This window comes from Amaranthus tricolor, chromosome 1 (genome assembly GCF_026212465.1).
Source record: "Amaranthus tricolor cultivar Red isolate AtriRed21 chromosome 1, ASM2621246v1, whole genome shotgun sequence".
Taxonomy (NCBI): domain Eukaryota; kingdom Viridiplantae; phylum Streptophyta; class Magnoliopsida; order Caryophyllales; family Amaranthaceae; genus Amaranthus; species Amaranthus tricolor.
Genome location: NC_080047.1, coordinates 5,737,597 through 5,764,077, shown reverse-complemented (window position 1 = coordinate 5,764,077; position 26,481 = coordinate 5,737,597). Strand labels below are relative to the sequence as shown.

General features: G+C 32.5%; 3 protein-coding genes across 5 annotated transcripts in view; 1 reads left to right on the top strand and 2 right to left on the bottom strand.

Moving 5' to 3' along the window:
• LOC130827026 (uncharacterized) overlaps positions 1-18,635 on the top strand; it is a 20,109-nt gene extending 1,474 nt beyond the window's left edge. For 2 of the 3 annotated variants that reach the window (XM_057692673.1, XM_057692668.1), the window contains 2 exons: positions 16,810-17,041; positions 17,723-18,635. In XM_057692673.1, coding sequence (XP_057548656.1) covers positions 16,844-17,041; positions 17,723-18,139 — 615 coding nt within the window. In that variant the 5' untranslated portion in view covers positions 16,810-16,843 and the 3' untranslated portion in view covers positions 18,140-18,635. Of the gene's footprint in view, positions 1-15,775; positions 15,973-16,809; positions 17,042-17,722 lie in introns of those variants that run through there. The other variant, XM_057692662.1, reaches the window with a different exon arrangement.
• On the bottom strand, positions 5,492-6,921 carry LOC130827051 (uncharacterized protein At1g15400-like). The gene has a single exon (XM_057692681.1). It carries the CDS (start codon positions 6,771-6,773, stop codon positions 6,369-6,371), a length of 405 nt encoding a protein of 134 aa, XP_057548664.1. The 5' UTR covers positions 6,774-6,921; the 3' UTR covers positions 5,492-6,368.
• Positions 18,636-18,770: 135 nt separating the features above from the next.
• Positions 18,771-25,888, bottom strand: LOC130827015 (uncharacterized). Its single transcript, XM_057692651.1, has 9 exons — positions 25,587-25,888; positions 24,262-24,459; positions 23,046-23,134; positions 22,817-22,876; positions 20,433-20,672; positions 20,297-20,359; positions 19,681-19,749; positions 19,270-19,315; positions 18,771-19,167 (listed from the first exon to the last, which is right to left on the bottom strand). The coding sequence occupies exons 1-9, from the start codon at positions 25,612-25,614 to the stop codon at positions 19,091-19,093; spliced, it is 870 nt and encodes a 289-aa protein (XP_057548634.1). The 5' UTR covers positions 25,615-25,888; the 3' UTR covers positions 18,771-19,090.
• Positions 25,889-26,481: the final 593 nt, after the last annotated feature.

Here is a 26,481-nt window from a genome sequence, read left to right as displayed (position 1 = left end):
TGCTCATTGACGGAGTTGAGGGACATTGTCCCCTGCTCCCTGTTTTTTAGGCGAGTTGTCATTCAGATATTGACTAGCTTCACCCGAGAGCGACATAGCCTTAGAGTTATGGGGCACCTCTCAAACTAGACTCCCTGTGCGCACAAAGATCTAGGAAGCTTTTAAACCTATGTTTTGGATTACTGTATTTTGTTGTTTTGGATTGTTACTTCTCATTCAGTTTAACCTCACCCCCTATTGTTTCCATCTTTTAGACCGTCTACAGATCGGAACCGGTCGGGAACGATGGGTTAGCGATGATGATTAGAGTTACATGGATGTTAAATTGAGATGGGTTATGGTAAATGTATATTGGACCAGATTGTATTGGTTATGTTGGACTTTTATAGTGACTGTTATGATTACTTTGTATTTTAGTTAAGTGTTTGGAGAGAATTAGCTGATATAGCTATGTCATAGAACTGGTGACCTCTTTGCACATGTTTTGGAATTTAGATTTAAGCTTCTTGAGAAATAAACCTTGTGATGTCCCTGTTTACTCGGTTAACGGTAAGTTGGGTTGTTATAGGAACCGTCAGAGCCAATCTGTCTGACAAAAAAGGGTTACTTTTTTACTAAAAAAGGTATTATTTTTAGGTAAAAAAAGTGTTCCTTTTTAAAATAAAAAATGATACTTTTAGGCAATAAAGTGTTACCTTTATATAAAAAAGTGTTACTTTTTGAATAAAATGTGTTACTTTGTATCGTATTTTTTTAATAATTTTTTTTTTTGAAAGTAACACTTTTTTGCTAAAAAGTACCAACTTTTCTTTTAAAAAAAAAGTAACTTTTTTTTGCCTAAAAGTAACACCTTTTAAATAAAAAAGTAACATTTTTTTATCAAGCCGATTAGTTCTCACGGTTATTATATAAGCTTGGTTCTCACTGGAACTTAACACACACATATATATATATATATATATATATATATATATATATATATATATATATATATAAATAAGATATCATCAAATGGTGACATAAAAAGTAAGACAATTACAATCATATTTTAAAAAATAAATTTTCCATAAAATAATAATACTTTTTAATTTTATTTATATTTAAATTTTATACATATTTTAATATATTTTACTATGTATATTATCCTAATATATTTAAATATCATTTTGACTATGTATATATATATTTTAATTTTATATTACTATTTAATATGTGTACATATTATCCTAATATTTTAATTATAATTTACATTTTTATGATATAACAGTGGAATATTTACTATTCAAAAATACAATTAGTATAGATACATTCGGGTGACTCAATGTGTAACAACCCGACTTACTGTTGACTGAGTAAACAGGGTCATCACGGGTTTCATTTCTCAAGAAACTGAAATCACACTTCCAAAACTTGAGTAAAGGGATCACCAGCTCTTTAACGTAACTAACTCAGCTATATCTCAGAACAAACATCTAACTAAAGCAAAGGATAATCATAAAATTCTCTACAAGTCCGATATAACCAACACAACCAAATCAAATTTACATTTATCCAAAATCCTAATACAAAACTATAAAATTCCTAAGTGCTCAGCTCAATATACATCCTTGGAACCTCTAATCACCTCCGCTAATCCATTATTCCCGACTGGTTTCGATCTGTAGACAAGCTAAAAGTTGGAAACAACAGAAGGTCAAATTAAACTGAATGAGAAGTAACAATTCAAAACAACAAAACACAATAATTCAAATTATAGGTTTAAAAGCAACATCAGTTTCCTAGATCTATGTGCGCACAGGGAGTCTAGTTGAGAGGAACATCCATAGCTCTAAGGGTATGTCACTGACAACTCGCTTCAAAACAGGGAGCAGGGAACAATTTTCCTCAACTCCGTCAATGACCAGCTCGCAAGCCCGATCCATTGACCATATCATAATATCAATATAAGCATTAACAACAACATTTGTCTCAACAATTTTTAATTTCAAAAGAGCTTTAGTAAAAGTTTATTTTCAAGAATGTAGTCTGGCCAGACCCTTTAAGGGACTGCTACTACTCACTAAAAAAAACGCTTCAAGAAGCTAAGTCTGGTACTCCGTGATCACTGGAAGGGCTCCTTGATAATGTCGCCTCCTGAAGCATAACAAATATAGCATCACAACAAAGCATACGATACTACAACTAGGTTCATGTCGCTCATTGCATCTCATCCTAAGAATGCATCTTAATTCCATCTTCTATTCTAATATTTCTCATTTCAGAGATTGAGCAAGTCCTAACTCCAACCCTCAGTATCATCAAAATAAATAGCCTTGCTTTAGTGTAGCTTATATTCTCTTAAAGATTATACGTCTCCACAATTCCTTTTGTATTCCAATTCAAACACTTCTATGTTCATCTAAACTCAAAACCAAGAAACTAAGCAAGATTAACAAACTATCCAAAAGAAAGATTAAGCTAGTTTATCCATTCAACTAATAATTTCCACACGAACCCTAGATACCTTCAATAACAACCAATCAATCAACATTTAACCATTACCATAATTTGAAAAGGTTAATATTACATCCAAGAACACTGAACTAACCACAACTAAATCATTCGAATAATCTACTACTAAAATCATATCCCACACTTAATTCTCATCATCACATAACTCACTAATAACACATTTTCCATGAACTTCCAATTTAATGACTCATCTAACTATATACACATTCTAAGATTCAACAACATTTAGGGTTTAGCACATGAATGAAAGATTATACAAGGGAAAGTATATGAATAAGAGCATAATTATTAAGGAAAAACAAGGAAAGAAATCAAGAAGGACTACCTTCTATTTGCAACAGCAAGAAACGGAAAATTCAGGCTCAATGCTTTATTTTCGGCTTGGATTTGATGTTTAATCAACAGGACCAAAACTCCCTCAATCCTTCCCAAAATCGGCAGAATTCAAGGTCAAGGAAGGGAAATTTTCAGATGATTCTACACTCAGTGTGGTTCAAATTCAGAGGGAAATGAGCAAGAAAGATCAATTAGCTATAATTTACACAAAACAATCAAGAATGTAGAAGTATAGATAATTTACCTTGAAGATTACGAAGGGAAGAAGAAGGACTCACTGATTTCGCACGCAGGTCCTTCAAAGATCAGAGGGAAGAAGAACGGGTCATGCCCTCGCAGCCATTGACGTTTTCTTCAAAGAAATTTAGAGAAATACGGGTTTGAAGGTTCAAAGAGGAATGTCGTGGAAGGGAAGGTGTTCTTGGCTTCTAGGTTGTCGACGTGAGAGAGGGAGAAAAGGTTTGGGTATTTTAATCAAAATAAAAGAAAAGGATAAGAGGGAAGAAATTAAATTGAGAATGTTTCATGTCATGTATATTTAAGATCATTCTCGCACTGATAATTTTCTTAAACTTACTCGTCTTAAAATATTAATTTCCCAATTGTTACACAATGATTGCAAAATTAACAAATGTAATTGTTACACTTTTATATGTTACTATTAATTGTGTGACAATTTTAGGTGTCAGCATTGTTGCGACTGCTGAAGATGTCATATTTTTATTTGTGACATCAAATATTTTGGTGACATTTACAAATGAAATGATATTAATGCATTAAATGTGACAATTGGCACTATATTAGTAATGATATATTGAAGTTTAGGTGAAAATCATCATTCTTTTTATATAAGAACCGTGCTCTCAATTGCTAGTTAAAAATTTTGTACAAAATATTGAGTTGATGACCATAGTCCATGATATATCCGATAGCAAACTTCAACATACCCACATCTACAAAAGGCAGGTTAAGTGTTGTTCAAAGAATCGTTCATTATCGTTGTCCAAGTTGGATGGTTAAGAAGTCATTATAAGAATTAGGTCTTGTCTCAATCGAAAAATAAGTACTAGTTTTTAGAAAATGTCATAAATTTGACTCTTATCAAGTTTTTCCTATTTATTGGTCTACTTTATAATAAAAAGTGGCCATTGTTCTTATTGTAACTTTCTTAATTCATTCTAATCATTTAAGTTTGTAACTTTGTTATTTTAACTGTTGTCCAATTTAATTTAGTTGGTTTGGGCACAAATATTAAGAAAATGAGGGAATCATCTAAAATAATAGGCCCATGTGTAATATTAGGTATTTTTACTATTTAGAATTGGAGGGGACCAGCTAAAATAGTAGACTCATGTGCAATATTAGGTACTTTTAATACAAAGAAAATGAGGAGATCGCTTATAAATGTATTTCTTAAAATGAAAATGGGACAATTAAGGTGAACTGTTCAAATAAGAAAATGGGACAACTAAAAAGAATTAAAAGGAATATATAACTACTAAAATTAAAATAAAATACAACTTAAGAGTGAGAAGATTTGTATGGCTCCTTTTCCTGTCTATTTTTGAACTTTGGCAGAGCACGACTTGAGCTAGTCCTTTCTATCTACAGGTTTTACTAAAGAAAAAAAAAACAATATGAAAGAGATAGATGAGCGACAGTTCTGCAAAGCAAAACGATTAGTTTGACAATTGTGCAAGGTATTCCGATCAATAATTCCTAATCTGTGATTTGTAAATCATTATAAAAGACAAAAATTATAATAATAAAATAAACAAAATTAAAAAGTAAATTAAAATCACAAAACTTCTCGCCCTATTAAATTCTAACACACAAAGAAAATTTGTAAACTTCACAAATTATAATTATTTACTAAGACTTCATGATATACCAATCAATACTCAATTAATAAGAAGTCACATCAATTAGGTAATGTGGTAATGCAATGGTGAGAAAAAAACCTTGATTAATGGGCATTACTATTTGTCCAAAAATTCAGAGTATTGACAAAGTCTATGAGAAAATGTCAAAATTATAATAACAAAATATAATTTACTTTTATTATTATAGCTAGTCTCATAATTTTTTAAGCTAATTAATCATCAATATATAAAAAATATACTCTCTATCCCATTGAAATTATAATATTATTTGATTTCAAAAACTTTTATATAATTTCAAGAGGGTGAAAGTATACCAACAAATATTACCATAGCTCTAAATCCAATGATTAGGCCACCGAAAGAAAGTAGTATGTTTGAATTATTGAAGAGTCTACCCATCATCAGCGACTATCTTTTAATTTTAAGTGCTACTAACATTTTATGAGTGATACTGTGATAGTTTAGATAATGACAATCAAATATCATCCAAAGTTAAATAAGATGTTTATGCTAAATAAGAGGTAATGGTTTTTTAATGTCACTAATCTCAATGCATTCTTAATGGTCTTAAAATTAAATTCGTCGTATCAAGAAATTAAATTTAGATTATAAATAAAGTATGAAGAGTTCTAGCTTCCAAAAGTGAGAATATGGACGGGGAAGCAAAAGGGTTCATATAATGAACGAAGAAGAGGAGCATAGGGGTTGCTCGTACGAGTATTAAGGTCGTTTGTTTGAACAGAAAAGGATAGCGGTTTAAAAATATTGCGAATATATTTTTTAGATGTGTCTGCTGTCGCCATGCATTTTTTTGGAATCCTCCATCTATATTTTGCTTTATTATCTTCTTATATGTCTATAAATGGGTTTATTTATTTAGTTGGACAAAGAATAGAGGAAGAATGCAATAGAGGAAGAATCTTCTAAAGTGAGCATTTAACTTTGTGAGTGTAGTTTGTTTGATTATAATTGTTAAATTTAAATAAAGAAATACAAAATTTTGATGTACCATAAGAATCCCTTTGCATAGTTAAGTAAATATTTTCATGATTTAGTTCTATTTTTTCAAATACTTTTTCATATTTATTCTCCACCTTTTGTGTGTCTAATTAAATCCTTGTAGCATGTAAGAAAGGGGCACTCACATATGGAGTATTATAAAAGTATGTGTATCAACATTCAACACAACAAAGAAACAACTAAAATATATGGAAAAAATTAAATAAAAAAGTAAAACTTATTTTCATCCTCATAATCAAAAACTCAAAACATATTCACAAATCAGAAAAACAAAAATTTACAGTCATGCAACCCAAAAAAATATAGGGCAGAATTGCAATAAACAAAACCAAAAACCTTTAATAAAATACTATAATAATTAACCTATATTAATCTATTAAATAAAAAAAACACTAATAAAAGATTTAATAATAATTAATAATAATAACCTCTGGCCTCATCGAAAGGAGTACGGGTATATATTGTCCATTATCTTTCTTAATACGCACGGACGCACCCTGCTTTCGAGAGGGATATTGGGTTGATAATATGATGAATACGTACCCGATGCTTGAATTAGAAATGAAAAACCATCACGTAACCATAGTAACAACTTTCAGCCATTACAAAAGCCCGAAACTACCTAGGCCGAGATCTAACGGGTCGGACATTTCTAGAAGCCCGGGGAGATTTACCCAAGGCACCACAACAACCGCAACCTTTAAACCTAGAAGAAGACGGTTCAACGACATCTGGTTGATGATTTGATCCAACGGTCGTCTTAATCGGTTTAACATTAACGTCTGGATTAATGTTAAAATCATTCTGTTGATTACGACGTGAACGTACTTGTTGATGTTGAAGTTGTTGTGCCTTGTTTGGGAGTATTAATTCTCCAGAGTAAAACATAGGTTGAGATCTATGTTTAGGGTAAGCGATTTTACCCGATAGATGACGATCATCCCAAACAGCACCGGATGAACCTTGGCGTCTGAATGAAATTGATGATCGTTGGAGTTGTAATTCTGAATTTGATTGAGCCATCTTGATGATTGGGGAATGTTTTCGTTTGGAATGATTTTTTTTGTTGATTGTTTTGATGAATGGTTTGATTTTCTCTCACTTCTTTCTTTTCTATTTGGGGTAATAGTTATGGTTTTATTATGTTGGTTCCGAGTTTTTGGGCGATTTGGGGTGGAGTTTGTAGCTATTTATAGAAATTTTGACCACTTAATTTCATCCTTTCGAAAAATAATGATAAACGGTGGTAATGGAAATGAAAAACCAGTGTAATTTTAGTGGAAAAATATCTTGACTACTTTTATGGCTATATTTGTCCAACTTCAATCTCTCATTTCTTCATAAAATTTATTCCAACGCATTACCATTGGGAGGTAATGGAAATTTGTAAACAAAAATACCTTTTTTTGTGATCAAAGTTTAATTACCATGGAATGATAGGGAACTTTTGATGAAATTTTACACTATAAATCATTCCCATAACCACCATTTAGTACCACTAACCAAACGGACTGTAAGGATTTTAGTGGTTATGTAGCGTTGTGTACTTAGTCTTTTCTTTGCAGAAATTTATTTTTTCTGTTGATGAATTGAATGCGTGTATTTTTTATGTCTTCTCTTTGGAGGAGTAGGGGTGAATCTGTCCGCTACTCTCCTCTCTCAAACCCAGACTTGTGTAGAATATTGGGTTGTTGACTTTGATTCTGATCTCTATCTTATTATAACTCTAGTCCATAATTTGAAAAAAAATTAAGTCATAATTTTAATGGTAAAAGCTTCGATTAAGTTTTACTTTTACGGTTTTTTTGGTTAGTGGTACTAAATGGTGGTATTAAGAATGATGTATAGTGTAAAATTTCATGAAAAGTTACATGTCACTCCCATGGTAATGAAACTTTGATCACAAAAAAGTTTTTTTTTGTTTATAAATTTGCATTACCACTTAATACCACCTCTCCCAATGGTAATGCATTGGAATGAAATTAATGAAGAAAATGAGATGATTGAAGTTGGACAAGTATAACCATCAAGATAACAAGAGATTTTTCAACCAAAATTATACTAATTTTCATTCTCATTACCACCGTTTAATACTACTACCAAACGAGCCGTTAGAATTTGCTTAAACTATGCAAATTCAGTTTTTTTTTTTGATGTTGTATAACAAACACATTTGAAGGTATCTCATAGTTAAGCAATAAGCATGTTGAGGGGATCAGACTTGAATTCAAGCATGGGTGACCAATATTGTGTTTAACATGTACTGTTTAATTTCTCTTTACTATAAATAGGAAGACTCGGTCAAGGGATGTCAACAAGTAATATATATTCAGTGAGAAATATTTATCACAGTTGAAATAAATACTAATTCTTCCGGACAAAGACTTAAATTCAACTCTTACTTGGTCCTTCCATCAGCATACTTTATAATAATAAAAATGAAAATCATCTTAATTAAATGTTCTTGACAAAGTCAAGGACATCATCATCAATCATCATAGACCGTATAGATGTATTATTTTATTTATGTTATTTGCTATATATTAACGTTTTTTATATAGTATATATTATATTTTGGGGCTAAAATTAACAATTTATACCGATGATTATGATCACAGAATATGTACTTTATCAAATTTGGTTGCTTTGACCCTTTTATCATTACAACATCATAGGCATACTGCATGCATATGAATTCATGATGAAGTAATTAGGAGTAATTAATATTCTCTTTGTTTCTTGATGAAGCTTTCGGAATTAAGAAAAATAAAACTATTTAGATAGTGAATATACTATTTTATTGAATAATAAATTTAATAGAAAGTAAGGGCCATAAACATTAAAAACATATTAAAAGAAAGTCAGTGGAAAAAATATAAGGAACACAACTAATTAAAAATATTTTTAAAAGTTAGTGGAAAACATGCAGAGACCATAAGCATTATTAAAATATTAAAATGAAGATGAATAATGTTATTATTATCCAAAATTTATGATATAAATAAAAAGATTATTTATGAGAATAATAAATGTAACACTTTCAAAATAATGTGAAGTATATGTTAAAGTGCTCCCTAAGTATAGTATTAGTTATCAATTATCAAATCATAATGTTATCATTCACCTTTTCAACTGAGTGCAATTATTATAGTAGATTAGAAGTAGTTAGATAACTTAGATTTTATAATCTGTTTAAGTCCTAGTCATTTGATAATAACGGATAAGTGCTAATATATAGGTTGTTTTGTTTTGTTTTGTGTATTTTTTTATTTTTTTTTTATAAGTTTAAGACCAGGTAATAACCCAATCAATACTTCAATAGCAAAGTCATGAAAAATCCATATCATGACGACCCAAAGCCTACGTGGCCAAATAAAAACGTTTTCCATAGAGTCTAAGTCTTCAACCCACTTGTTACCCATGATGATATGCGGATAAAATTTTATAGATTTTGTATCATATTCGTCTCAATTGGAGCATAGTATGAGTATAATTCACTCTTTAGTGGTAGTAAATAGTTTGGCCTTTACGAGTATAAAAAGTCTTACCAACTATAAATTGTGGATAAGTGGTGGGTACATATCATGTCCGTCTTGTATCCACCTCCCCACCCTTTATCCGCCTACTTCATTTGCATAAATTATTATTGTATACTCATTCTGTATAACCAAATTTGTCATGGGAAACCAAGAAATAAAAACAAGAATATATATTATGGAGCAGTGGGAAAAATGTGTGGATAAGATAAAAAGTCAAATTTATGTATGAGAATCCAAGAAAAAACAAATTTCATGGCCAAAAATAAAAATTGAGCAAATTTAGTGAGACGACTAAAAAAGTAGAGCAAATTTCATGTGAAACAAAAGAAGTAATAATTTTATATATAATATTAACAAATTGACAAAAGTTTAAAGATTGTAAATTTTCTAAAATAACCTATTTTAGTTAAGGTAATTGATGTTTTAGAGTTATTAAAAAATACTTTTAACATATTAATTTAAAATATTATTTTAATGGTATTAAAAGAGAAGAGAGAAAAATAATATGCATATATTAGAATTAAAGGAACTAGCGGGGACTTGAGACTATCCACGTAACACATTCTATGAGATAGGACAAAAATAGGCAGCAACTTTAGGACCAAGGCCGAGTATTAAATAACTCATATTGTATCATTAATGAGAAAAGTTTTCATCAATGTTTTGGATGAAAATTAAAATAATGCAAAATAAGTAAAATAAAAAAATACCTTAATTAGGGTACATAGTCTAGCTATATCTATGTACTAACCCAACTCTATTTAACTAATTAAAAGCCAAATACTTTAACAAATAAACACACTCTTATAGAAAAACAATGCTCTTTCTGCGTCTATGAGACTATACCTAAAATCTTTTGGGTGAAATTTAGTGAAAAAGATTTTTCTTGAGTTAGAGATTAAGACAAAAAAAAACAAGTGAATAATAGAAATGAGTGGTTAAGATGAATGTTATGAATGGTAGTATACTAATGTGATTATAAATGATAGTATACTAATGTGTGACTTGAGTGCACATTAAAGGGTTGAATTCATGTGTGTGACTCTTGAGTTGTGGAATCCAAAAGGGTGTAATAAGGTGAAGAGTATTCATGGGAATTATTGGTGTTAATGAAGATTAAGGTGAAGAGTCTCATGTGTGTGACTCTTGAGATAATGCCTTTTCAAGTTCTTAGAGTTATTTCATAGTATTCATTACCCTAAATTAACTATGTATTTATGTGAGCCATTCATCTTCAAGTACCTAGCACTATAAATAGGGCTCTCATACCCACACTTCAAGTATGCAAAACACATCAAACACAACCCTTAAGCCAAACACATAGCCTATTGTTGTTATCTCTATCTCAATTGTAATTCTTCATATTGAAGTGTTGTTTGTATTCATTTGATATAATATAAACATAAACTACACACCACGGAGGACGTAGCCATCATTGGGTGAACCTCCTTAAATCTTTGTGTCCTTGTTTGTTACTTTGTCAAACTTAATTTTGCTCATTGTTGTTTGTTCTTAACATCGTAAGTATTTGGCGATCGTTTTCAATTGGTATCAGAGCCAAGGTTATTTTGCGGTGTTTTAAGAAATTATTACTTGAAAATCATGACTACAATGAAGCTCGATATTGAGAAGTTTGATAGGAATGTAAACTTTGGCTTATGGCAAGTCAAAATGAGAGCCATTTTGATTCAAAATGGTGTGCACAAGGCGATTGATGGTGTAGAGAAGATGCCGGAAGGAATGTCCGCATCGAGATGGGAAGAGATAGACACAAAGGCGTTATCGGCAATCCAATTATGCTTATCCAATGAAGTTCTAAGAGAGGTTGTTAAAGAAACAACAACCAAGAGTATATGGGAGAAATTGGAATCACTCTACATGGCCAAGAGTGTTACCAATAGGCTACTTTTGAAGAGTAGACTCTACGACTTACGCTTGGAGGAAGGTAAACCTTTAAAACCTCACTTGGATGAGTTTTGTTCCATTGTTATGGATTTACAAAACATTGATGTTAAGCTTGATGATGAAGACTTGGCAATTTATCTTTTATGTTCTTTACCCCCTTCTTATAAAAATTTTAGAGAAACTCTACTTTATGGTAGAGATAATTTGAGTAGTGATGATGTGAAGAATGCCTTGACTCAAAGGGATCTCATTGATACACAATTGTCACAAAAGTCACCAAGCAATGCTAGTGACGGTTTGTTTGTAAGAGGGAGGTCACAAGAGAAAGGTTCCACTAGTGGGAGTGGAAACAAGGGTAAAGGAAGGTCCAAGTCCGTAAGGCCAAACAAAAATAAGACTTGTAACTATTGCAAGCTTAAGGGCCACATCAAGAAGGATTGTTGGAAGCTTAAGAGAAAGCTAGAAGAAGAGGCAAGGGAAGGAACTAGCAATGCCAATGCTAGTTATGTGAATGATAGTGATGATGGCGATGTTCTTGTTGCCACTCATGAGTACAAAGGTAATAATGAATGGATTCTTGATTCGGGGTGCACATTCCACATGACTCCCAACAAAACTTTCTTCCATACATTTGAAAGTGTTGATGGGGGAAATGTTACCATGGGAAACAACACCACATGTAAGGTTGTTGGGATTGGGAGCATTAAAATTAAAATGTTTGATGGGATTGTGAGGACCTTAACCGATGTAAGGTATGTCCCGGGCTTGAAAAAGAATCTTTTATCTTTGGGTACTCTTGATAAGATCGGGTGTAGAATCACTTGTGAAGGTGGAGTTATGAAGGTAGCCAAGGGTTCACTAGTGGTGATGAAGGGGAGGTTGAATGGGAGTTTGTATGCTCTTCAAGGTTCAACCATTCTTGGCTCGGCGAATGTATCCACAAGCACAATGTCCGATCGTGACACCAAACTTTGGCACTTAAGGCTTGGTCACATGAGCGAAAGAGGTATGTTTGAACTCTCTAAACAAGGTTTATTTAATGGGAAAAATTTTGGGAACCTTGGTTTTTGTGAACATTGTGTTTATGGGAAACACAAGAGAGTTAGTTTTAAACCCGCCATCCACAACACTAAGGGGATATTAGATTATGTCCATTCCGACTTGTGGGGGCCTTCTCGAACGCCCTCCCTTAGTGGTTGTAGCTACATGTTGACCTTTATTGATAATTACTCTAGGAAAGTTTGGTGTTATTTTATAAAACATAAATATGAAGTTTTTGATGTCTTCTTGGAATGGAAGAAGATGATTGAAAAGAAAGCCGGTAGGAGCATCAAGACCTTGAGAACCGACAATGGTCTTGAATTTGTTGATAGCAAGTTTCTCAATTATTGTTCTAATGAAGGTATTGTTAGACATAGAACTTGTGCAGGTCGTCCTCAACAAAATGGTGTTGCGGAGAGGATGAATAAAACGTTATTGGAAAGGGCAAGATGCATGCTAAATCAAGCAAATTTGGGGAAACAATTTTGGGCCGAAGCGATGGCTACGGCATGTTATTTGATCAACCGTTCACCTCATACCGCCTTGAAGTTCAAGTCGCCACAAGAGGTATGGTACAACACTCCGGTAAACTATTCTAGTCTTAGAATCTTTGGTTGTCCAGCTTATATTCATGTAAATGATGGTAAGTTAGAACCTAGGGCTAGAAAAGGTATCTTTGTGGGGTATGGAGTGGGTGTAAAGGGGTATAGGGTATGGTGTAATGATTCAAAGAAAATTATTGTTTCTAGAGATGTTGTTTTTGATGAAGATAGCATGCTTATATCTAATGTTGAAAAACCTTTTAATAATGATGATAATGAAGCACAAGTAGAGGTTGAATCCTCCAATATTGATAATGAGAAAAATGATGATGTTCAACAAAGGTCTCCTCCTTTGTCCACAACTAGGCAAAGAAGGAAGATCGTGGCTCCAAGGAGGTACATTGAAGAGTGTGATTATGTTGCTTATGCTCTCAACATTGCTAGCGAAGTTGAAGGGTTAAATGAACCAAGTACGTACAAGGAGGCTATGGCCTCAAATGACTCAAGCAAGTGGTTGATTGCTATGAAACAAGAGATGGAATCTCTTGCGAAGAATGGAACTTGGGATATCGTTGTTGCACCAAAGAAAAAGAAGATTGTGGGGTGCAAGTGGATATTCAAGAGGAAGGAGGGTCCTTCTAGTGATATTCCTCCCATCTACAAAGCAAGGGTTGTTGCAAAGGGATACTCTCAAATTGAGGGTATTGATTTTCACGAAGTTTTCTCTCCGGTCGTGAAACACTCTTCTATTAGGGCATTGCTTGCTTTGGTGGCGATGGAGGATTTGGAGTTACATCAATTGGATGTAAAGACGGCTTTTCTTCACGGTGAGCTTGAAGAAGAAATCTTTATGAAGCAACCGGAAGGTTTTGAGGTGGCCGGTAAGGAGAATCATGTGTGTAGATTGAAGAGGTCATTGTATGGGTTGAAGCAATCTCCAAGGCAATGGTACAAAAGGTTTGATTCCTTTATGATTTCACATGATTTTGTTAGAAGTTCTTATGATAGCTGTGTTTATCTTAAGAAATTTGAAGATGGTTCTTTACTATATTTGCTCTTATATGTTGATGATATGCTAGTAGCATGTAGCTCTTTGCTTAAGGTGGAGGACTTGAAAGAGTTGCTTTCAAGTGAATTTGATATGAAAGATCTTGGTGAAGCCAAGAAGATTCTTGGATGGAGATTTTGAGAGATCGGGCTAAGGGTGTCTTATACCTTAGTCAAAGGAAGTACATTGAGAAAGTTGTTCAACGTTTCTCCATGGATGATGCTAAAGGTGTGTCTACTCCTCTTGCTTCTCATTTCAAATTGTCCAAGAATTTGTGTCCACAAACAAAAGAGGAAGAAGAGCAAATGGTAAGAATTCCATACACTAGTGCCGTTGGTAGCGTTATGTATGCTATGGTATGCTCTAGGCCCGACATTGCTCATGCGGTGAGTTTGGTGAGTAGATATATGTCTAATCCAGGTAAGGGACATTGGGAGGCACTAAAATGGCTATTGAGGTATTTGAAAGATACTTCAAATGTTTGTCTCATGTATGGGAAAAATTCAAGTGAGCTAACCGGGTTTTGTGACTCGGATTATGGTGGTGATCTAGATAATAGAAAGTCCACAAGTGGGTTTGTGTTTACTTTGGGTGGTTCGGCGATTAGTTGGCAATCATCTTTGCAAGATGTGGTTGCTCTTTCTACAACCGAAGCGGAGTACATAGCCGTGGCCGAGTCATTCAAGGAAGCAAAATGGCTTAAAGGTCTTGTTGGTGAAATGTGCAACAAAGTGTGTGAGGTAAGTGTGCATTGTGATAGTCAAAGTGCAATTCATTTGGCTAGGAATCAAAACACATTTCATAGAAGGTCCAAGCACATTGATATTAAGTATAACTTTATCCGGGATGAAGTTGAGCACAAAAGGGTGTTATTGAAGAAAATTGACACTACGGAAAATCCGGCCGACATGATGACAAAGTCATTACCTACTACCAAGTTTGAGTTATGTGTTGACTTGGTAGGTTTAGCTCCTTGCTTGAGATAATGCCCTCTTGGGCATTTTGAGGTGTGTATGTTTTTTGAATATGAAGTGGATTGATGAATGTTGTGACTTGGGTGAACTCAAGTCAAGGTGGAGATTGTTATGAATGGTAGTATACTAATGTGATTATAAATGATAGTATACTAATGTGTGACTTGAGTGCACATTAAAGGGTTGAATTCATGTGTGTGACTCTTAAGTTGTGGAATTCAAAAGGGTGTAATAAGGTGAAGAGTATTCATGGGAATTATTGGTGTTAATGAAGATTAAGGTGAAGAGTCTCATGTGTGTGACTCTTGAGATAATGCCTTTTCAAGTTCTTAGAGTTATTTCATAGTATTCATTACCCTAAATTAACTATGTATTTATGTGAGCCATTCATCTTCAAGTACCTAGCACTATAAATAGGGCTCTCATACCCACACTTCAAGTATGCAAAACACATCAAACACAACCCTTAAGCCAAACACATAGCCTATTGTTGTTATCTCTATCTCAATTGTAATTCTTCATATTGAAGTGTTGTTTGTATTCATTTGATATAATATAAACATAAACTACACACCACGGAGGACGTAGCCATCATTGGGTGAACCTCCTTAAATCTTTGTGTCCTTGTTTGTTACTTTGTCAAACTTAATTTTGCTCATTGTTGTTTGTTCTTAACATCGTAAGTATTTGGCGATCGTTTTCAATGAAAATATATAATAAATTTGTGATTGGAATTACAATCATTATGCCAAATAATCCATTGGTTCACATTTTCTTTACCAAATATCATTCGTGATTGGAATTCCTTGTACAAGTATAAACTCCATCCAACTAACCATAGGAGGATCCCATTATTTCACTATAAAAATAAAACGAACAAATTAATAAAAATAAAGAGTAATTTAATTAATTGGAATATCTCCTTTTAATAAAAAAATGATTGGTTGGTACATGACACGTGTTGGGCTGATAGAGTGTCAACCATTGAAGGTGCATAACCACTAATAACCAATAGGAAGCAGTTGACTTTCCAATCTCAAGTCAATTACCAACAAAGAAGAACCCCAAATTAAAAAACGACATGAGATCTTCTCGGAAATGGGCAAAAGCCATTTCTTCCCTTGCTTCAACCTTCTTTTTCCTCATCATCATCTTTCAAGTCCCTCTCTTTAGGTACTTTTTTTATTTTTTTTAATTTTTTTCCCATTTATTACTTCTCAATATAATTAATTAAATCTCTTTTCTATGCATTTATTCTCTCATTGTGTGATTATTACAATATTCAATATGATAATGTGATCTTGTATACATCTAGTACTAGCATTCAATTTGTTATTCTCCTTCCATTGCATGCAATGTTCACAATTTGATTGGGATTTGGGAATATATATATATATATATATATATATATATATATATATATATATATATATATATATATATATATATATATATATATATATATATATATATATATATGCATTACATTTTTTTCTCTCAGTTTAATATTATTGGTTATATTTGAAATATTTAATATAATAGACATAAAAATTTAAATATATTTTTTGATGAATATATATATAAAATAAAAAAATAAAATGATTTTTCATAGATATGAAAAGGTACAATTATTGCTAAAATGGATGAAAACGTGTACAATTTTCTTCAATTTTAGTTTGATTCTCAAGTTCATATGGTAGAATTTGATCATAATTGGTTGCCTCTATGACTGACTCAATCATTTAAGTGTTTTGCCTTAAGATTATATGACATGTTTTGATAGATGATTATGAGTTTTTCCTATGCAAAAGTATAATTAGTTTTTCTTAATGTTAGAATAACTAAGTTTTGTCTCGATTGTAGTAATCATTATTAATCGAAAGTAAGATTTTGAGTTAGATTTTCATCTGACCATTCATTTTTCTCAACTTGTCTTATAATAAAAAAAAGTTTTCTAATCTTAATTTTTGTTAGCAAGATTTTCTTATTGGGTTGGTACATGAATTTTAGGGTTCCATGTAGAAGTGGAATATGCATAAACCCTATGGAAGTAACGTCTTGTCAACTAATAGCAAACGAAATCTTGCCAACTTCAATTGTCAAGACCCTTCTATACCCTGGTGCCATTGTAAATGCTGTCCTAAATGGTGTTACAATCCCTAACTATGATAATTTGTTGGACATTTATAACCTTACACATGTGAAAAGTGCACCTACAATCCTTGATCTCAGGCATCTTGAGGTACGTTGCTACTCCTTCTGTCCCTTTAAGATTATTACTAATCACAATATATTAATATATTTTATTGAAAATTTAATTCACATTATTTTCATTCATAATTTACTATAAGAACTTTCTCCGAGCGATAATTGATCCATATTTAATGCTGCAACTCGTCAAAATGTTGGATCAAGTTAGTAGAATCTTAATTCAATAGGTCCAGAGTTTAAGATTATTATTTTGTTTATATTAAAATATCTATTTTTCAAACGTCTTGTATTACAGACAAACCCATAATTAGTTTATTTCTCTTAGGTGATCATTTTAAGTATATATAAATAATCACTTTAATGTTATAAGTGACCTTTTTAAGACTATTAAAAGTGACTACTTTAAAATTGTAAGTGATAATTTCAATGTTTTAAGTGATTACTTTAAGACAATAAGTGTACTTAGGAATAGTCGAATAGAGATGGTATCACCATGAGACCATCACATTTGAGAATTTGTGTTGTTTTTTCAAGTGTACAAGTATTATTTGTGAACATTAACCCAAATTCTCAAAAATATTGATGTAAAACTAAAAATCTGTGTAAATGTTTTAAAATACAAATCGAATCGACACTGTATTTTTTAATACGCTTATGTGAGAGTCACTTAAAGACATTAATTTTTTTCGGTTTTGTTTGAAACCCATCATAGATATTAGCAGGGTGCTACTTTTGTGTGGCTGGAGCAATGCTTGGATTATTGAAGCAAGGAAGATTAAGCTTAATTGGGATGCTCCTACTTATATGGGGCTTGATCAAACAAAATATAAAGGAAAAATCTACTTGTTTACATAATACATGTACTTTTGAACAAGTTCAAGTGTCTCCAATGATGTTTATAGCTCTTTTTACAGCTTTATCATCAATAAAAAAAGATGTAAGAGTTGTAATAAAAAGTTTTCAAGCCCATCATCCTGTAAAAGCAGCTACAGAATTACATCAACATGTAAAGAAAAAGAAAAAGGAAAGGGAGATGAAGAGACTTGAATGGAATGTTCATTACAATTCTAAAACTTCTAGGTGTACTAAAGTTGCCCAACAAGGCATTACTAATACTTTTACTTATTGAGAATCGGGTAGTCTTCTCGGTTGGAGAGTAAATATTACTTTTCAGATAAGATTTTGAGTTTAAACTCATTTTTCGGTCTACCCTATAATTAAGAAAACACTTGTACTTATTAACATTGATATATTAATTTTTGATAGGAAAATTGTTAGTTTTTACCTTCTTATGAATTGGGTTATTTACATTATAGGTATATGTTGAACGAGTTTTTATTTTTTATTTTTATTTTTTTTCAAATATAGCTATTTTAGGTAAATTAATTTTGATAGATTGTTAAAAATAATTTAGTGAAAGTATATTGTAACGACAGATTGATAAATTTTTTATAAATTTAAATGTTAATTTTCATGACAATGATTGAACCATTAAGTTTGTTGGATACTTTACCTCTTGAGTATAGATAAAGAAACAAAATAGGCTGAGAAAGGAAAGAATTGAATAAAAATCAAACTCAAAATCTTTCTTATCGAATGGTACTTTCTCTCTAACTAAGACAATACTCTCTTGATTATCTTTCCTTTGTAAATGCTTTGAGAAAGATTTTCTAGAATTGATGTGAACCTTTTTTAAATGAATTACTATTTTCCTAGGCAAAAGATGAATGGTTTATTTGAAGTTCATCAATGGCATCAAATTTTCTTGGCAATATTTGACCATTTTATTTACTAAAATCGGAGAAAATTTAGTATGATAGATAATCATATATAACGGTTTCACAAAAAAACATCTACGAGCAAAAAAATGGGAATATAATTACAGTAGGCTAAGCCCGAAAGGATGAACAAATATATGTAATCATGACCAAAATGAGCAAGAAATATTGTAGAAAATCCTACGACGACACGATAAATTGGTTGGAGGCAAAGCATAGATTCTGAAGCATCAATGCTCCTTCAGTAATGAGTATTCTGTACACCAGTTTTGCACCATATAGATTGGAATGCAGATAAGCTATCAATCAACAGGTAGCTTCTTTATTCCGGGAAATGATGGGAGAATGGCTATTATAGCATCACCATATCCCACAGGTTCTGTCGAGAACACAAACATCAGTAAAGAAAATATGAAGAAACTAGAACATGGAGAAAAATGCTTGTTCAACGTCAAGAAATGAGAAAATAGTGTGAACATACCGCCATCCTCGAGTAGGATCTTTGTGATTTCGCCAGATACATCAGACTGTCGGAATGATTAAAAGTTGAGAAATTAGATATTATTAGTGTTGGTGAACAAAATCTACTAATAGTCCATTAAGTGGCTCCTGCTTAGGCGGGGTTTGGAGGGTCGTAAGTACGTAACCTTACATTTGTTAGTGATAACAAAGAGGTTGTTTCTGACTGACTCTGCAGCCCACGTATAAAAAAATGCACGATATATAAAAAATGCACATGAATTAACGATTCATTTTAATGTAGTCCATTATAATTTGAAACCAAAGAACTATAAATGTTTGGCCCTATCGAAATAAGGTGACACAAAAATACGAAAATAGATGTGTGCATGAAGCAAAATGAACAATGGGCTTGCATGTATAAATCCAATACCTCAACTGGTATTTCACCACCAAGCTGTTCAATGTAACAGATTACTTGCCCTTCCTTAACTACCTGTTTCTGTTGATGTCATATATAAAGATGTCAAAAGGACAATCTTGCAATTGTAGTATTTGACAAATTTAATCGGTAATTGAATCAGAAAGCACAAAAAAAGTAAAATTAATGTAAGCGTTCAATTCCCTCACTGCCCATTACCAATTGAGACTCAAACTAGTGTCACACAATTTGCTAATCTCCTTGCTAGATTTGACCCGACCAGTGTCACATGATTCGCTAATCTCCTTGCTAGAGCTGTTCAAAACAGACTCGATGATGCGAAATTCACTCGACCTTGTAACCGAACTCGAAGTGACCCGACTTCAAAAATTGTTTAAAATTATGTAAAAAACAATTTGGATACAAAACCCGATTTCAAAACGACCCTAAACACCTAACCCAGAATCAACCCAATGACTCAAATGAACACCTCTACTCCTTGTTAAGCACAAATCGAAAAGGCAAATTATTGTTTTTGGGCTATTTTGGGTCATTTTAGTCGAATCACGAATTAAAAAAGAAAATTGGCTAGCGAAGGAGGAAAGCCAAAAGCTTTGAATGTAAGTACCTCTTTGCAAGCTGGAGGTGCACGCTTCCCTTTTATGGTTCGAGATCTCCGTAAAAACCCAACCTGTATCATCTTTGGCTTTAAATTTTACTGCAAAAACTACTTAGGTAAAGATAACTTATAAAACGATACTCACCTTTGGCGATTGAATCAATACTAATCCTTTTTCCGCAGTTTTCTCTAGCAAAGTGTCGGAAGTTATGTCTAGTGGCCCCACCTTAGTAATGGCTAGTGAGGATGGTGACAATGGCCCATTCAAAGACGAGGCTTCATCTATTGTGTTTGTACTCATTGAAACAAAACTGGGAGGAGATAAAGTCGGTGGTGCAACAACCTCAGGCAAAGCCCTTGTCACATGGAGGTGAAAGCCATTAAGCTAATCTCGAAAGAAGATTAAAACCGTTAGAAATGTGAGATTGGGTTACATTTATACAAAATACACTTAGTGGCAAGCATTGAGTTAAATATAAATCTTGTGTATGCGTGCGAAATTCTATGAAGAAACTAATCATTTGCAAATATGCTATGAGCTCCTATGGGGTCTCTACGACGCAAATGATTGCAAGTAATCCAATAAGTCCTGCATCCAACGAGGATCTAATCCACCTCTCTTTTTCCAACACCTAAAAAAATACATGTAACCAAAACTATCAGAGGAATCTCTAATAAGGAATCATAGAGCCACTTGATGATATTGGGACAATGGAATGTTGTCATTTTGTTTAAGGACACTATATGGCCAAAGGGTAATGGCACTTGGCCTTGCCCCGATGCCACACATGTGGACGCTAAAAGAAAATTGGATGCCTGAGTGTCACCAAAAACACGGGAAAAAGGGTGATGACACTTCATTGTCGCCTTTTGTTTCAGTGAATTGCGACGACCACAATCTATCGCCATTTTAATGTTTATTTGTAGCCAGGGAGGGTGAGAACAATAAGCGACTTCTTCACATCATATCGGGAATTAAAGTAAGGAGGTTTTCCAACAAATTAAAATGAAAGTTTTGAATTATGTCAAGAAAGGGTCTTAGAGCATAGATTATGGTCTCTGTTCAGAGCTATTCATCTTAAACATGTCATTTGGTGCCATCTATGTTCCAATTTCAATCACCCAATGCCACTTGTAAGTGCTTCGTTGTTTTAAAATTGCTATAGCGTCCCAAACAAGTTTCTCCATTGGCATAGTGGTCTCATCTACACTTTTGATAGCCAAAACCGTATACACAATTAAACACAAACGGGCGAAAGGCTTCCTAGGGAACGGGCATTTTATCATTATCAAGCAAATTTTGTGAGCCATCTAGAATGACGAATGAAGCTCTGACACCCATGTCCAGCAACACTTGCAGCCCTCATTCTAAGGTTCAATGACATGAGCTCGTTCTTATGCTTATTGTTAGTTTCAGGCTTTCAGCTATCTATACTTGACCAAGTCACCAAAGATCTCACTAATGAAGCTATTGGACATAGTCCTGTGCCAACCAAATATACACAATTTTTAAAACCTTTTTAGTTTACATAATTTAACATATGAAACCTACCAGATTTTCATCTGCCATGATTCCTGTATAACCTTGTTAACAATAATTCATGCCAACATGATGTTGTCAACTGACATCATTCAATTTACGTATACAATCATATACCTAAAGATACTAATATGTGTTGGTCAAGTTGGATAAGCTTTGATATGTGACAATATTAACCTAGTTTCAATCCTTAATAAGAACATTTTTTTATATTATCGACATCATTAGATTTTTTTCTAGATCCGCCACTAGTCATAACTTATAAGTTGTTTACTGAAAATGAAAACCACAAAAAGTATCATGAAATTGATACTGCCCACAATTCAACAATCACGATGAGCTAAGTATTCAGAAATCTCCTCCGGGATACAGTTCAATTCAAAAAGTGCAGCTCCCTCGGTCCCAAAGAAATAGCCACAAGTACAAATTGGGTGAAAATCAAGAAAATTAAAAGTGGTAAAAAGATAGTATATTTTATGGGAATTGGGAGAAATGTGAGGATGAGATGAAAAGGTAAGTTAAATTTGTAGATGAGAATTAAAAAAAATGTGGGTCATTGCCAATAGAAACAGGACAAATGCAATGGTTCGGTCTAAAAAGGAAAATGAGACTGATTCTTTGGGACAGAGGAAGTACTTCAGAAAAATAACCTAACATTACACAACCACGACCAACATTTACCCTAGGTAAAAGGACTTCAACAAACATAGCTCCTCCAACGGGTAAACCACAGAGATGTCAATAACCAACCCCATAAATTCCACAGAATGTAGTAACTATATTGCAAAGCAAATATCAAACTTTGGATAGACCTTATTTCATCTTCAAGTTTTATTGACAGAATTTGAAAATCTAAAGACTCTAAACATATCAAGCTGCAAATCTAACATTACTAAGAAATTAATGTGTTTCCAATTCTAAAATTCTACAATTTCTTGATAATAAAATAATGAAGGCAACTGAAAGATACAGAAACACAGGAAACTTACTTTCAGTTCAAATTCAGCAATTGACGTTGTATCGCATATTTCTTCTATAAGTAATTTCACCTATATTAGAAAGACAAGCAGTGTATAAATGTGGATTAAAATTGTAGATTGTAACAGAAAAAATAAGGCCCGTAAGTTAACCTAATTATTCAAAATAGTCACCAATTATTCAGAATGGTAGAAAAGAAAAACATTAATAAGCTTGACAAGACTTGGGAATGAATAGAACCTCATCTGAATTTGGAATAAGCTGGCTAACAGGACTAGCAATGGTCCTTTGCTCTTCTTCCACTTCTGATTTTGAAGCAGCTGATTCACCTGTATGCACATTTATTTGAGAGTGAGAGGTATGGAGGTATGGAAATCATAACAGCGGAAAGAACAGCTATCCGAAGAAACAAAACTGTTTACTTCTCCCTTTTTTACCTTCCCAGTGTATGCAGATAATAATATCTTAGACTAAACAGTAAGCCTTCTCTGGAACTACTCTCTTTCTTGTAGCAATTAAAAACTAACGGCCCGTTTGGTTAGTGGTACTAAATGGTGGTAATGAGAATGATTTATAGTGTAAAATTTTATCATAAGTTTCATGTCATTCCCATGGTAATGAAACTTTGATCACAAAAGTTTTTTGTTTATAAATTTCCATTACCACCTAATACCACTTCTTCCAATGGTAATGCATTGGAATGAATTTTATGAAGAAAATGAGATGATTGAAGTTGGACAAGCATGGCCATCAAGGTAGCTAAGAGATTTTTCAATCAAAATTAAACTAATTTACATTCCCATTACCATTGTTTATTACCGCCTACCAAACAGGCCGTAAAGACTAAGAAATCGAAGTTTAGCATAGCCTACAATGTTTATTTTGAACCTCCGCACGTTAGATTTAACTATAATAATAAAAGTTTCCATCGAATCACAGAAATGCAAAATATAGTTCGTTCATTCATATTTCACCTGAATTAGAACACAAACAAGAAAGCAAATAATCGTGCAGGAATGTTAACTCTTAAAGAATATATTAGAGTAGATGAGTTGAGGTCAAGCTTAAGGTAGGAGCAGTGTCACATGATCCGCTAATAGCCTCGCAAATCGCGAATCGAAAAAAGCAAATTATAATCGGTTTTAGGCTATTTATGAACCTTTCTGAGCGACTCGCGAATACAAAAGGCGAACTAACTAACGAATTATGTTACACTGTGTAGGAGATACAATGACAGTCTTCCCATTATGATTGTCTACAAATTCTATTACATCATCATTGTCAGAGTCGCATGAATATCCAAACAAGACCAAAAACAAATAATCAAAAACCAAAAGACGAAAAAAAATTCTGAGAAAACTTCACATGCATGTTATGAATTGAATGACAGCTTAAGACATGAAATTCTCATCTTAACTACTATAACGAGTTAATGACTATGCTAGCAATGGCTTACTTTCAGTGACCAGTGATGATTGAGCATGGGAAATAAGTAAGTTTCTATGCGCTTTCTGTGACATTGTTACACAAAAATGTCTCCATGACTTTGGCCTACTTCCTGCCCATACAACAGATGGAAAGGATGGAATAAAAGAGTTGATCTTATTATTTAGATGTGACTTCAAATATTGTGTGTTTGTAACACCCAAGTAACCTGAAATCAAACACAAATGAAAACACTTGTCATTTGATATACATGAATTTAAAAGGAGTAAATATAAAAACACTAACGGCCTGTTTGGTTGTGGTACTAAACAGTAGTAATGGAAATAATTTATACTGTAAATTTTCATGAAATGTACTATGTCATTCCTATGATGATGAAACATTGATCACAAAAAAGTTAGTTTTTACAATTTTCCATTACCACCTAATACTATATCTCCTGATGGTAATACATTGGAATGAATTTTGCGAAGAAAATGAAACGATCAAAGTAAAACAAGCATTGTCAAGAAATTTGGCTCCAAAATTACTCTTAACGTTCCATTAGCATTACCAACATTTATTATCGACACCCAAACGTGCTATAAGTTCTACACTAAACACCGAATTTTCATGCCCAATCAATACAACATAAAAACATGAAGAAAATCACATGTTCCCAAAAACAGTTGCATAAGCAAAGCAACATAGACATAGGAGTATAGACCATAGTGCAAAATGTGGCCGCATTAACATGTTTTAAAGGTTTTTGAGTTCACAACGACCCAAATACAGGCCTTGACGACTTAGAAACCATCTGCAATTACATAAAACGGTATTTTTGTCGGTATAGACTCATAATCTGATAAATAAATTCCATTAAAAACATGATTTACATTCCAATTAGCAAATGAAAATAAAGAAAATCATGATTACTCCCCCAAACACATATCTTTTATGCAAATTCAAATGTAATTATAAACTAGTAGAACCACAAAATTGCTTCCAACAAGAAAGTTTTTTTATACTCCGCCAAGGAACACAAATTCAAAAGGTAACAATCAACAAAAGCCACAAGTGTATACAATTGTGCAATCATTCAAAAACGCATCAACTTAATATCACAGTATAAAACTAAAATAGAAAACACCCATTAAAATAGTGTCATATTAAAATTGAACCACAAGAGCAAAATCAAATTATCTATCATAAAAAACATAAACAACAACCAAAATACACGAAAACAATGGATAATTCACATGGGAAATTTATGATTACGACAAAAGTTGTAAACTTGGAGAAAAATTAAATCTTTAAATTACATAGGAAGGAGTAGGAAGAAAGAGAAGAACTTACTAGCAGCCATAGCCATGCCGATAGTCATGGACAGAGAAAGAGGAACAGGTGGAGAGAATGAAAGCGCATTTAAGCCAAAAATACAAGCAGGAAATTCCTCGGGTGATATAAAAATACACTAAATAATAAATAATCCGTTAAACCAAAATAATAGAAAGTCCAAAACTTTGGTAAAACTTGGCCCATGATAAGTGTGATAACCCTCTTTTAGATAGAGTTGAATTGGTTCAACAGTTTTTTTTTTCATAAAATTTAGTTTTTTTTATTATGAGTAGACCGACAGTAAAAGAAGTTTAGTTGAGAAATAAACTTGAAAAATTTCCCCAAAAAAATGGTTATTGCTCTCATTATTACAAGATCCGATTCTCTTCAAAAATTTCTTGTAAATTCGTTGTGTGATAATTCTTTGACTACATCGGACGATATCGAAGGAATATAATATGAAAATGATATCGAAGGAATATAATGTGAAAATGATATCGAAGGAATATAATGTGAAAATGATGTCTAAAATACTAATATAGTAATATACTATTGTGATTTGTGAGGACTGAGAAGTCATCATATGATAAATTAATAATATTGATACTTATTTATTTGTCTTAGTAAATTTGTCATATTTAATTGTAAATATTCTTTCTTTAATGGGCCTATTGTGACATTTTTGGTAGAATGGCATAGAGGGAGGGTGATTAATATAGTTCAACAAGTAAATTTTTTGCTTAAAAAAGTTTTTTTTTTCTATTTTTTTTTAATTGTTTTTTTTTTTCAAAATATCTCCTATTTTTATTTTGGTAGGATAGAGGTGAATATGTAACTATTCATTACAATTCTTGCGGATACAATAACTTTTTAAACAAAAGAAATATCAAAGCATCAAAAATGTGCTGTAGTA

Excerpts from the sequence above, each read along its gene's own strand:
- LOC130827015 (XM_057692651.1), bottom strand. The coding sequence starts at position 25,614 with ATGACTATCGGCATGGCTATGGCTGCTA. Across the intron at positions 22,877-23,045 it reads TTATTCCAAATTCAGATGAG|GTGAAATTACTTATAGAAGA; the intron begins GTTCTATTCATT and ends TTTCTAATATAG. Across the intron at positions 20,360-20,432 it reads TATTGATTCAATCGCCAAAG|GTTGGGTTTTTACGGAGATC; the intron begins GTGAGTATCGTT and ends AAGATGATACAG.
- LOC130827051 (XM_057692681.1), bottom strand. The coding sequence starts at position 6,773 with ATGGCTCAATCAAATTCAGAATTACAACTCCAACGATCATCAATTTCA.